Source organism: Pristis pectinata, chromosome 14 (genome assembly GCF_009764475.1).
Source record: "Pristis pectinata isolate sPriPec2 chromosome 14, sPriPec2.1.pri, whole genome shotgun sequence".
NCBI lineage: Eukaryota > Metazoa > Chordata > Chondrichthyes > Rhinopristiformes > Pristidae > Pristis > Pristis pectinata.
In genome coordinates this window covers 43,910,932-43,924,019 of record NC_067418.1, presented here as the reverse complement: position 1 = coordinate 43,924,019, position 13,088 = coordinate 43,910,932, and the positions used below count along the sequence as shown (strand labels likewise).

Here is a 13,088-nt window from a genome sequence, read left to right as displayed (position 1 = left end):
CTCTGTGGGTGCAGTTCTTAGTGGGAGCCCCTTTCTCAAAGCCTTTTCAGGCTACTTAGGATCTTCTGGAAATGTTAAACAGAGTAAGTGTTGGAACAAAAGTAATTACCTGTATGCCAGTATGAAAATCAGAAGCTCGCCTTCAATTCATTCATGTGCACAGGATGCCAGGAATGTTAAGTACTGTGCCAAGCACTGAAATGCTTCATGAATGAAAATGGAAAGGGATGAGGGCCAAGTATAGGTAGCAATGTTCAAAGGAGTTGACAAAGGGCACAGAACCAAACCCAAAGACGGGCAGATTGGTCAAAGTTCTGAAGTCCCCAAGAACCCATGGACAGACCCTGAATTAAACCACTTCTTTTTCACTGGCAATATTTAAAATCTCATTTTATAAAGTCATGGGGAAGGCATGACTTAATGGATGGCACTCTTGCCTCTAACCCAGAGTTTTCTGGGTACAAGTCCCTAACCCTTTTGCCACCTTTTGGAAGAGACATTATACCTTGGCTCCATGACACCGCGAGTCCCAGGTGCATGTAAAAGGCCTAAGGGCACAACTTGCACAAGAGAATGAGCTTATTCCAAATGTCCTGGCAATACTTGTCCTTAGAACAGATTAGCTGGTTAGCAATATATTGGCAGGTACATTGCAACAGTGACTACACTTAAAATCCAGTTAATTAGTTGTAAAACACTTTGAGATGTACTGTGGTTGCAAAGGCACTTTGGAAATGCAACTGTTTTTGAATATGAACTCCACTGCATTCTGTAGAATATCTGACCCAAACTGTGTCTATTTTGTTTTTACAGTTACGAGAGTTGCAGAAATCAGGTGCTAATCTACTGGTGCGAGATTCACTGGGACGGACCCTCCTGTATCATGCTGTCAGTGAGGGAAACAAAGAAATTGTGAAATACATCCTTGACAATGGTATGGGGCTAAACTGCAGGGCAGATCTTGTTTTTTTTGAAATCTATTTTACTGCAAAGATCTCAGTTGCAAAGTGACCTACTTTCGTGTTGGAATCTTACTGTGCAAATCCTCTGAACTGCGGATCGGGAATTTGCTATATTCTCACTGCTAGCTTTATTTCTCTCTCTTAAAATCATATTTAATTCTTTCCTTTATCACCTGGCAGAAACATGGAACATACATAAACACTCATCAGTTCACTATACATATGGGTGCCACACAACATACAAAACAATTGTTACAGAAAAACACAGGACCTGCTTGATGTGATAAAAGACCATGATCCAGTTAATGCTCCACCATCCTGTTTGCCACATCATACAAACAACTTGTTGTTATGTCTTTATCAGTCAATGTCTGTCAGTTAGTATACAACAAACTCAGACATGAACCAAAGAAGCTCCATTGGTTAAGAGTTTTGCAGTGACAAGTTCTTCCTAGCATGCTACACTTGCCAAATCTCCTATCTCAAATTATTCATCTACTGTGCACAGAAGGTTATTTTCTGTTGGCAGTGTTCTCTGCAATGAAGAGCATTCACACTATTTGTACACAACTTAATCAAAACCAGTGCTGTGGGGTAATGTGATGCTGTCTTGCCAGAGGAATGTCTGCAAATGAATGGATTGAGGTGTACAGTGAGTTTGTAAACCTACTGTTAACCTATTTCTCTCTTTCTTTCCCTGACCCACCCCCATCCCCACACCAGCCTCTCCAGAGATCCTGGACTTAACAGAGACAGAGAAGTAAGTTTTGACCCATTGTTTCCATAAATAATAATCATAAAGTTAATTAACTTACACAGTTGTGATTAAATGATGGCGTCTGAGGTCTTAATTTGAGTTAGTACTGGATATTCCTCAATAGATGAGAGGACAAAGACTTCTATCATTACTCCCAAAGAGTAAGTGATTAGATCTTGCCAGTCACAAACAGACAGGGATATCAGGCTATGAATTTAATCATATTTAAGATTTCACTCTAGCAGTTAACTTATACCATTCCACTAGACCTAAAAATGCTTCTTATAGGAACCAATGCTCATTCTTGACCCATCTGTGAAATAGGTCTGAGCTGAGTTGCTACATAATAAACACTAACAGGAACCTGACTCGTCATTGCCATGTTGGCTAAATGCTGGTTAACCAGTGAATATTTTGGGTCCTTTGCTCAACCATTCCCAAATAAGCTTTCATCTGCCAGGGCTCAGACTCTGGATCTCCCTTCCTTGCGCTTACATTTCTACTTCCTTCGGGCCCTCCTTAAAACATATTACTTAAACAAAGGTCACCCGTCCTAACACCTGCCCATGTGGTTTCACATCAACTCTTTAATTCACACCTGTGAAGTGCCTTGGGATGTTTTACAATGTTAAGTGTGTCATAGACATTCAAGCTATAGCTGTTTTAAAGATTGTCTCCAACTTGCATGTGGCGATAGCCTCTAAGCTTCTGTCAGCTAAGTTAATGTGTGTAGGAGAAGGAAATGGAATGAAGTTTGGGGAAGTTACTGTAGGGACGTGGCAGAGACCAAATATAATGAGGGAGAAATTATCTTACCTTAACATCTCTCGCAAGTTTTTTGAACTTGGCTTTTCAGCCAGGTCTTGGGAGCTAAGTATTAGCATTGACCTTCATTTCAAATTCTTGACTAAGAAGGATGGTGTTTCTTAGAGGGCTATCTTCTCTCTGGAGTACAAGGTTTTCTGCCCCCTGGGACTCTGATGTGAAGGCCTCACAGTCATTACTCCTTAAGATTTTTGCTGTCTGCACCTATGGCGCTCCTCTGCTTTAAGAAGTGCTGGCTGTGTTTTATTAGGGTCAGTCAAGGCTGATTTCCCATGCCCCCCGAGTAGGCATGCAGCCAATGAATAACACAGACACTGCAGCTGTACGCCTGACTCATTATAATGAGCTGGCAACTCCAACTTTACATGGTTTCTCTGACCGCTTGAGGCATGCAGTGCGCCTGTTTTCAGAATGGATCAAATGACTGGGCTAGAATTAAAGTAAATGCTGCTGCCTCATTTACAGTATTTTTGTTTCCCCAACTTGGGGTGCTATTTGCAAAACTGCTCTCTGCAGTCAGTGCCCTCTCAGTTCAATCCCTTGCTTCCACCCAAGTTAAAATAGACTCCGTCCTTTTGTTAACACTTTGCCCTAGCTTGATTTTGGGGGAAAGATGCTGTTTAACCAACAGTGCCAAATGCTGTCTTGATGTGTTGGGATACTAAAACAGTATATCAGAGCACCAAGACCTTGTGGTCTGTATCTCTTCACTGCTGAGTTCCTGTTACAGGAACATGCTGGCCACTGACAGAAGAATGGCAACTGTACTGTAACTATGGTTATGGCTCATCACTAGGAAAAGGAAAAGGGGTTTTAATACCTCCTAAGAAAATTTATCAAAGTGCAAGGGTCTCACTTTATTGCTTCAATGTACATCATGCTTCTAATAGCCTGATCAAGATGTTAGTCAAGGTCTCAGGCCCCTCGTATTTAATAATTTTCTAGGGAGATGGAGGGAGACCTTCTGGCCCATTGAGTTTTCATAGTATTCACATCAGTCCCTTTCCCCTATGTATTTCACTGTAACCTACTCTCTCTCACTTACCCATCTCCCCAGTTGTCCTGCCATCCATTTCACTAAGGGCAATTCACAGTGGCCATTTAACCCACCAGTGATGTTGGTGGAAACAAGACTGCTCAGGAGAAACCCACATGATCACAGAAAGGACGTGTAAACTCCACACAGACTGCACCAGAGGTCAGGATCAAATCTGGGTGGCTGGAGTGTACAGCAGCAGCACTCCCTGGTGTGCCACTGTGCCAAGCTCCTCAGGTTGGGCGTACTGTATAACCCAAGACAACCAAGTGATTGGGAAAGGGAAAGAAGACTTTTAAAACCTCTTAAGAAAAATTCTTTTCAAAATGTAAGAGTCCCAATTTGTTGCTATAGTATACTTTTGTAACTGAGATAATGCAAAGTGCTGTGCTGGGAGCCTCAGGCTGCTAAGTATTATGCTGGTTATGTGATTTCTGTTTGCAGTGGTGAAACTGTCCTACACAAAGCAGCTGCACTCCGGCATAGAACCATATGCCATTTTCTTGTGGAAGCTGGGGCGTCCCTAATGAAGACAGATTTGCAGGTTTGTATTTGCTTTGTAGCTTTGGTGGCAGGAGGAGGACACCTCTGTTTAGCAATGATTTTGCATTTCCTTCTTTACTTGTTAATTCAAAGCATCTGGTTAAATGACTCATGTGCTCATCCGTCTGTAGTTCTCAGCCCTGTTGAAATGGAAAAAGTAATACCTAATCCTGATTATGTTCCTATCTATTCATGCAGCACTAAAGAACTTTGCTTTTAATCATCAATTTATTTACATTTTGTTTGTTTGTTCTCAAGACATGTACATCAGTAGAGAGAGAGTATTTATTGTCTATGTCAATTGACCATTCAATTACTAGTTCAGAAAGATAACCATGGCAGCATAGTGCAGGGACCTGGTCCCCAATCTTTGTCACAGATGACAGAGAAACTCTTTTGGTTACACTACAAGCTTGTCATGATTAATACCTGTACAACCATGGCGTGGTAACAGCACAGAAGCCCACTGATTTTCAAATTAGTTCCAGTTCTGTGCAACAGCAATGCAGTTGATTTCAGGAGCCTGCCCTCCTCCCTCCCCCCACGCCAATATTTTTTTCTCTTTCAAATTCTGATCCAATTCCCTTCTGAAAAGCAACGACTTACTCCACCTCCACCACTGAGTTGGGCAGTGTATTCCATTTGCTCACCGCTCACCGCGTAAGATTTTGTTTTTCCTTGTGCCATCTTTGGTTTCTTTATCAATTACAAATCTGGTTCACAACCTTTTCAACAATGGGAACAATATCCCTCTGTCTCTTCTGCCTAAACTCCTTATTATGTTGAACATCTCCTCTCAGCTTTCTCTGCCCAGTAGAGAACAATCCCGACTTCTCCAGCTTTTCCCTGGATCTTAAAACCACCTTCCAGGAACCATTCTAGTAAAGTCCTTCTACATTAGTGTCCCTTCTTCAAAGCCTTCACTCGTAAATGCAGTGCATAGGACTGGACACAACACTCCAGTTTTGGCTGATCCAGGGTTTTAGTAAAGACTTATCATAATTTGCTTGCTGTTGTACTGTGTGCCCCATATCCCAGATGCTATTTCTCCACTTTTTCACCTTGCTCTGCCACCTTTAAATATTCATATACATATGCACCAGCTCTGTGTTTCTTCATCCACTCTAGAATTGTGCCTCTCCCAATTCTTCCTTACAAAGTATATTACTCTACATTTTCTGCATTAAATTTCATTCCATATGTGCCTACCTATTTCAACAACCTGTATAAGTCCTCAAGATCTATCACTGTCGTCCTCGCTGTATATTTTGCTTTTAAGTTTTGCGTTATCTGGAAGTTCTGAAATTGTCAGTTATACACTGGAATCCAAGTTACTGACATACTTCAGTAAAAACAGCGGCCCGAACACCGACCCTGGGATTACCGCTCCCTCCACCTTCCTCCATCATGTCTCTGTCCACACCAGTGTTCCACAGAGCCTTAAGGTTCATATGGTGAGATGCATCAATGCTGCTTCCTCTTGGAATGTCTTCAGCAAGTCATTTTCAGAGGGATATGAAATTGCAGCGTCCAGTCATGTGGCAGTCATAATTTGAAAGGGTAGTTGCCAGCTTGGGAGACAGGCTTGTGTGAGTGAATTTAGTTTAGATCCAGTTGAATCCATCAGTTTATCACAGTGTAAACCAGTGGAGTATGCAGATTTCTTCCCTTCATGGCTCTTCAACAAACCCCTCCCAACCCCATACAAAAGTGTGAAAGAGTGTTCTGAATGTGGTGCAGGTGGCACTGAACATTGTGCCAGTCAGTATTGGGAACAGTTGTTGCTCACCTTTCTTCCATGGGTCACAGTGGCACACTTTATTCATGCATAGCACAAGTGATCAACGTAATTGTACAGAAATTAGGATTTCAGTTTCTGTATCTTCCGTGCTCCAATTACTGTTTAAAACCATGCTGCTTTACAATTCAGTCTGCCTTGTTAATGGTGCATGTCATAGCTAAGAGCCATGAATTTCCTGCATCCTTTAAAAATGGTCAATTCACATAAGCAATCACTGTTCTTTACTTTGTATCAGACAAAGATTCCAGACCTAACTCGTATCAAATTCTTTGAGGACCGGTCCTTATCAACAGCTTATTTACCTTACCATTCATCTGTACTGTAGTTAATGAGACCTTCTCACCTACGATCAAGCCACAAAGATTTACTCTTGTCACCCGTGGTCAATAACGCTTTGGTTAACAATCCCTCAAAGGTTGCAATCGGCACTTTTTTTTCTACTGTCACCCTTAGATTGAGAAGTGTTTTGTTCCAAGGTACAAGGAAATTTGATTATTAATCACCAATACTTCAAAATATCCAACATGCACTTCTCTTAATTTGTCTAATAGTTCATCCCTGCGACGATTGGGGGAGTTTGGTAGGTGGGAGGGCGAGGTAAACCAGAGAGGTTAACTCTAGGGTCCTGTGCATGGATGGCATGCAACTTGTCAACATACCAGGAAATTCAAGATACACGAGGAGATGAACGTTGTGAGGGGAAACGTAATTTACCTATTTAAAAGTCAGTATAAGCAGTTTGTGGTTGTAAGGTCTTGACTGAGCCCTCCTGAACTTCAAGAATAAACAACGAATAGTTTTGCTTACTTTCCAGCTGTTGTAGTTGATGTTTCCCCTGGCTGATATTTATACACAGACCATTGAGTGCTCTTCATCTATGGTCATTAGGGATGTGTTTTGTAGTCAAATCTGAATCCATATTATTTGGATTTTGTGCATACCAAGTTTTGATTTGCTTGCTTCCCAAATTAGCCCAGAGCCGATCAGTTCAGATTATGAGTAATTGCCACCAGCTACCGTGGCAGGTAAAATTCCCAGTGGAGGTTGCGAAGCAAACGATTGATTGATAGAAGTACCGATTTACAGCCATTTAAACAGGGTCACTTTCTGTCTGAAGCCCAGATTGGAATTCACTTATTTCCTAGCTCACCCACTGAGATGCATGTCACCTGTACTGCCTCTAGGCTGAGCATTTCCCCAGCAATAAGGAGGGAAGATGAACAGGGCAAAGTAGCCCAAGGGTACTCCGATTCCCTGGCGTTCAATCCCAGTGCAGGCCTGCAAGTGCATTATCAGTTTTATTGATTAAGTAGAGAAAGGGGAGAAAATACCAGATCAGAAGGACTTGAACCTTCCTCACAACAGGGAGAAGCAGAAACAGAAGAGGTAAATGATGACGGCAAGTTAAGATTTTGTTTGAGTTACATTTTCTGATGTCTGTGGTGTATTCAGTGTATTAGTATTCCTTGGTTATCTGCTCATTTACAGATACAAGAAGAAAAATATTTTTAAATATTTTAATTTTTACTGCCTCGCTGTGGTTCACTTCTTCACTCAGGTGACCTATCCCAGTCTCCTAATAGTTCTACTCTGAGACAATTACTAGGAGGATGTATATAGTGTAGACCTGGAGTGATCCTCCTTTCCTGCCACTTATGTCTGTTGTCTTTCTCTATTCACCTTCATCTTGACTATCTCTCTTTCTTTGTCCATTTCTCTTTATCACAAGGCAGGCAACTTTAGTTAAGATTTTCCCTCCAGCTCCAAAGTCAGGCTGACATTAGAAACCGCATGAGCTATGAGTCTGATTTTTTTTAATTACTCCACAACTCATCGGACCACCAGCACAGGTTTCCATGAGAAAGGAAAAAACTTTGTGAACTGTCATTGTTTGTGCAAAAGGTATGTTGTGCTGTTAACAGTGAAGGGACCCAATTGTGGTGGGGTTATAACAGCAGCCAATGGATTTGGAGTCAGCTGCCCAGATGGTTTTTGTGACAGATCATTCCAAATACTTTGCAGACTAATCTAGATCTGATGTTAATTCACAGCAAAACAAATCTATATACAGTATAAATAAAATAGGTTTGGATATATCCTTCCATTAGCTGTACAGCACTGGAGAATGTCAAGGCTGTTTTCTTTGGAAACCCAGATGTCTTTGTACAAGACAGCTGAATTAATGTAGACGGGTGGGGGGGGGGGGGGGGGGGGGGTGGGAGGAGGGTGTTGAAGAGGCATGAAGGGAAGAAATTGTGCACACTTCACTGATTTACCCTGTTATAACTTGATGGATTTGATTGCATCCAAACAGCAGTACCTAAATTCACTCAGACAAGTCTGTCTCCCAAGTTGGCAACTACACTTTATAAAATACGACCATAGCTGTTAGGTGAGGAGGTAAGTGTTGTGAGGACCATTCTGAAATTAGTTGGGAGCTGTTATTAGGGGAAGAAAATTGCCAGATGGAGTTTTTAAAATGAGGAGAGAGAAAAATTCACCATCTGGAATCTGTACTAGCCGTGTCATTAATAACCTACCAGGTGGTAACGATTGGGAGAACTGATCCTTCAGTGTCACCTCCTCATAAACACTAATCTTTAAGTGGATTCCACAGGTTAGCATTCCTCAAATCTCTGCTGTCTGTGAAGTGCCTTTTTACCTGTCAGATAAGGGCTAAGTGTCATTGGGTTAAAGATCAAACCAATTTTGATGTGTTTTCTTGGGCTTTAACATGTGGTAATCTCTTAACGTAGCAAATGTCATCATATTTACTGCAGGCTGTCACGCAGAATTTCAGCCTGTCCTGATATTTGTCCACCCTGCCAATGTGAAGCTCATTCAGACAGGCCCAGAGGCTGACATTGAATGATAGAGCCTCTCTTGCAGCACCCTGTATACCCTGATCAGTTCAAGTAGCCGTGAGTGCTCAGTGCTCACTCCATTTTAGCCCAAAGGCTGCTCACCACAATGGTCTGACTTAGAAAAACAAACACCTAAACATGTCCGCGGATACATTGAAAGGGAATTGTATAAATGATGCAAAAAGGCAACTAATGCAAGGCTGAGAGGGAAGGTTCGTGGTTAAACTGTTGGCATCACATAAGAGTGTTCAAACAATGTAGAGGACTATTAATTTCAACCCTTGTCTTTGTAATACTGACAAGAAGAAATTCTACAGATGTTGGACTCCGGAGTAATACACAAAAAGTGCTGGAGGAACTCAGCAGGTCAGGCAGCATATATGGATGGAAGTAAACAGTCGACATTTCGAGCCAAGACCCTTCTTCAGAACTGGAAAGGAAGAGGGCAGAAGCCAGAATGAGAAGGTGGAGGGAGGGGGAGGAGCACACGCAGGCAGGGGGTAGGTGAGATCAGGTGATAGGCAAGTCCAGGTGAGAGGGGGAAGGTACGTAGGTAGGTGGGTGGGGGAGGAGGGTAAGATGTAATAAGCTGATAGGTAGAAGAGGCAAAGGGCTGAAGAAGAAGGAATCCGGTAGGAGAAGGCAATGCTCTTCTTATATGCATATGATGATTCAAAGTTCCATTATAAACTTTTCCTGTGTTATACGTAATTCCCTTGTGTTGACCCATGAACACAGCACCCATGTGCCGTCATCTTTAGGAAAGCTAGTATGATGCTTTGGTCCATTGAATACCATTCCATACCAGTACAGGCAAAGAAAAGCTTAAACTGCCTAAACCCCAGGGAGAAGAGCAAGATGAAGCACTGTTATCCAGAGACTCTGCAACACATTGCCTCTCCGCCAGTTTGGAAAAATCAACACTGGTCTGAGAGCAGAGCCAATCACCATGCTATGTATCTTAATGAATGCATACTCTGAGGGGATCAGAGATGATGAAATTTACCTTGGATGACAATAGGAGAAGGATGGTAACAAGTCAGTAGCCCATTTTACGTTTGTCCAATTTAGTTTTTCTTTATTGGAGAGTCATTACATTACTGCTAGGATTCTTATGCCCACGAATTCGTGTTTGGTGATATTTTTCCAGTGCCTGCTCTAGATAGTCCAGGTTTCAGAAACATAGAGGAGGGAAGGGATCACTGCTGTTTGGTACATCATGTGCTTTATGTCGGATCTGAAGTGTTGATCTTCAAGTACCCTTTTCTAGCTTTCAGGAATCCATGGACATGTACACCAAGGTCCCTCTGTTACTCAGTACCTCCTAGAGTCTTACCATTGCATTGTGTATACCCTAAGCTTATTGGCCCTTTCAAAGTGCATCACCTCGCACTTCTCATGATTAAATTCCATCTGCTCATCTTGCCAAATCATCGATATCATTCAATAGCCAACGACTATCCTTTCAACGATATTCATGTCATCTGCCGAATCACACCTCCCGTATTCACGTTCAGATTGTTAATGTGTATAATAAACAGCAAGGGTCCCAACACCATTCCCTGCAGTTTACCAAAGGGCACATGTTTGCAATCGCAAAATCAGCTCTCAACCATCACAATCTGCCTCTTATCACCAAACCAATTTAAGATCTCATTTGCCAAGTTTCCCTGGATCCCATGTGCTTTTACCATTTGGACCACTCCCCAATGTAGGAACTGGTTATTGGCTTTACTGAAGTCCAAGTAAACTACATCAACCACACTACCCTTATCAATGCACTTAATTACCTCTTCAATACATTCAAAGAAATTAGTCAATCAGAATATCCCCATAACAAAGTCTTGCTGATTATCCCAGATTAATCTCTACCAATCTCAGTACAGATTAATCCTGGCCCTCAAATTTTTTTTCAATAATTTGCCTACCACTGATGTTAGACTTGCCAGCCTAACTATGCTGCCTGTCTTGAATAAAGCTACCACATTCACAGTCCTCCAGTCATTTGGCACCCTTTCTGTGGCCAGAGAAGATTTGAAAAGCCTCAAAAGCCACTTCCCTTATCTCCAATAGCAGCCTGGGGTACATCTCATCAGTGATTTATCCACCTTTAGGATGTGTAATAATTCCTCCTTTTCAATGGTAATTTGTTCTGGAATGCCACTATCCCCCTCCCTGAATTTCCAAATAGAATTTGGGATCTGAAAGACTTCCATAAAAATCAGATCCAAATGAAGATTTACAAAAAGTTTTCTTGAGGATATATATCCAACTGTGAAAATCAAAATGCGGCACAGTAGCGTAGCGGTTAGCGCGACGCTATTACAGCGCCAGCGATCGGGGTTCGATTCCCGTCGCTGTCTGTAAGGAGTTTGTATGTTCTCCTGTGTCTGCGTGGGTTTCCTCCGGGTGCTCCGGTTTCCTCCCACATTCCAAAGACATACGGGTTGGTTAATGTGGGTTTAAAATGGGCGGCGCAGACTCGTTGGGCTGGAAGGGCCTGTTACCATGCTGTAAATAAAATTTTTTAAAAAATTTTTTAAAAATTATGTACAAATCACTGAGAAGATTTATTGCCTAATGGTAATAAGGGACTCTTCGTCACCTCGTATATTAGAGTACAGGTGCATAAACATTCATTTGGAGGTGTACCTGCACATTCGCAATAAAACATTCTCCTGCAGGAATACCCAGATATATAAACACATGTATATCAACAAGGCTGCCAATTTTCATGTCATCTGCAAAATCACACCTCCTATATTCACATTCAGTTGGTCTATGTATATAACTAACTGCAAATGTGTGTCTCTCTCTCACACTCACTCACACACACAGACCCTGGATTTATTTTTCTTTCTTTTTCAGTCTTTTTATTGAATTTCAAATTAATTCAAATTGATGCACATAACATTAATAATTATACATATGATACAAAGAGATCAGGATAACGATAGGAGTAAAATATGTAATCTAGACCTCCCGCACTCTTGCTAAGTGTACATGATGGGAAAAAAAAATTGAAAAGAAGTTTAATTATATGAAGAGAAAACCCCCAAATCAAAAAAAAGTATAACATTAAACGAAAGCAAACCAAAAACTTCAAAGAAAAAAAAACTGGACTGACATTTCTTTGATGAAAAAAAAACACATTCTTATGTCGTCAGCTCTGCTCCTCTATATTCAAAGGTTATTGAAGGGGATTCAAAAAAGGTCTGATATATCGCATGGAAATATTGAATAAATGGATTCCAAACTTCCTCAAATTTAAGCGAAGGATCAACAGTACCACTCCTAATTTTTTCTAAGTTATAGTTTGAGAAAACCATTGAAATGTAGTAGGGGGTATAGGGTCCTTCCATGCAAATAGAATGGATCTCTTGGCCATTAATGTAACAAAAGCAATCGTACGACAAGCAGAAGAGGATAAATGGCCAGAATCCATCAATGGTAACCCAAAAATTGCAGTAATAGGATGGGGTTGTAGATCAATATTCAATACAGCTGAAATAATATTTAAAATGTCCTTCCAATATTTCTCCAAAAGAGGACAGGACCAAAACACGTGTCAGAACAGCCTGGATTTTGCCATCAGTGCTGGAGGGATGGACGTCAAAGGGAGCTGCCCAAAAAGATCTGACCATCTGTCTACCATGGACTCCCTGTTCCCCTCAGTCAGTTGACATCAGGCATCAGCTCGATGTCCAACAACAACTATATTCATCCCTAAACTAACAAAATTAATTGGTTCTAGTCATTACTGTCTTCCGGTGGGTGGAACCAGTGTGGAGCTTGTTTGCCGTTGTTGTGAACATTGCAATAGTGACCACGCTACAAAATTTACTGTTTTGTCTCAGAAGTACTTGAGGATTGTAGTGGTCCTGAAAGGTCCTAAATGCAACTTCCATCCCTCCATTGCTCCAGGACATTTCTCAAACCTCTTATTCAGGTGCTGATTACCCGGGAATGCCTCACCTCAGCCCACCCGAGCACACAACTTCAAACCTTGGCTGCAAAAATACCTTTCACTTTAACAGAGATACAAGAAATTCTGGAGATGCTGGAATCTGGAGCAATACATAAAAAGTGCTGAGGAACTCAGCAGGTTAGGCAGCATCTATGGAGGGAAATAAACAGTCAACGTTTCGGGCTGAGATCCTTCATCAGGACCGGAAAGGAAGAGGGCAGAAGCCAGAATAAGAAGGTGGGGGGGAGGGGGAGGAGCACACGCAAGCAGGTGATAGGTTAGTTCAGGAGATCTGTGAGTCCAGGTGAGAGGGGGAAGGTAGGTGGGGGGGGG

General features: G+C 41.7%; 1 protein-coding gene across 1 annotated transcript in view; it reads left to right on the top strand.

The window, feature by feature from the left end:
* Positions 1 to 13,088, top strand: part of dgkza (diacylglycerol kinase, zeta a) — a 405,283-nt gene that overhangs the window by 378,996 nt on the left and 13,199 nt on the right. The window contains exons 35-37 of the mRNA XM_052029707.1: positions 814 to 934; positions 1,686 to 1,722; positions 4,025 to 4,124. Of these exons, the coding sequence (XP_051885667.1) occupies positions 814 to 934; positions 1,686 to 1,722; positions 4,025 to 4,124 (258 nt within the window). The remainder of the gene's footprint in view (positions 1 to 813; positions 935 to 1,685; positions 1,723 to 4,024; positions 4,125 to 13,088) is intronic.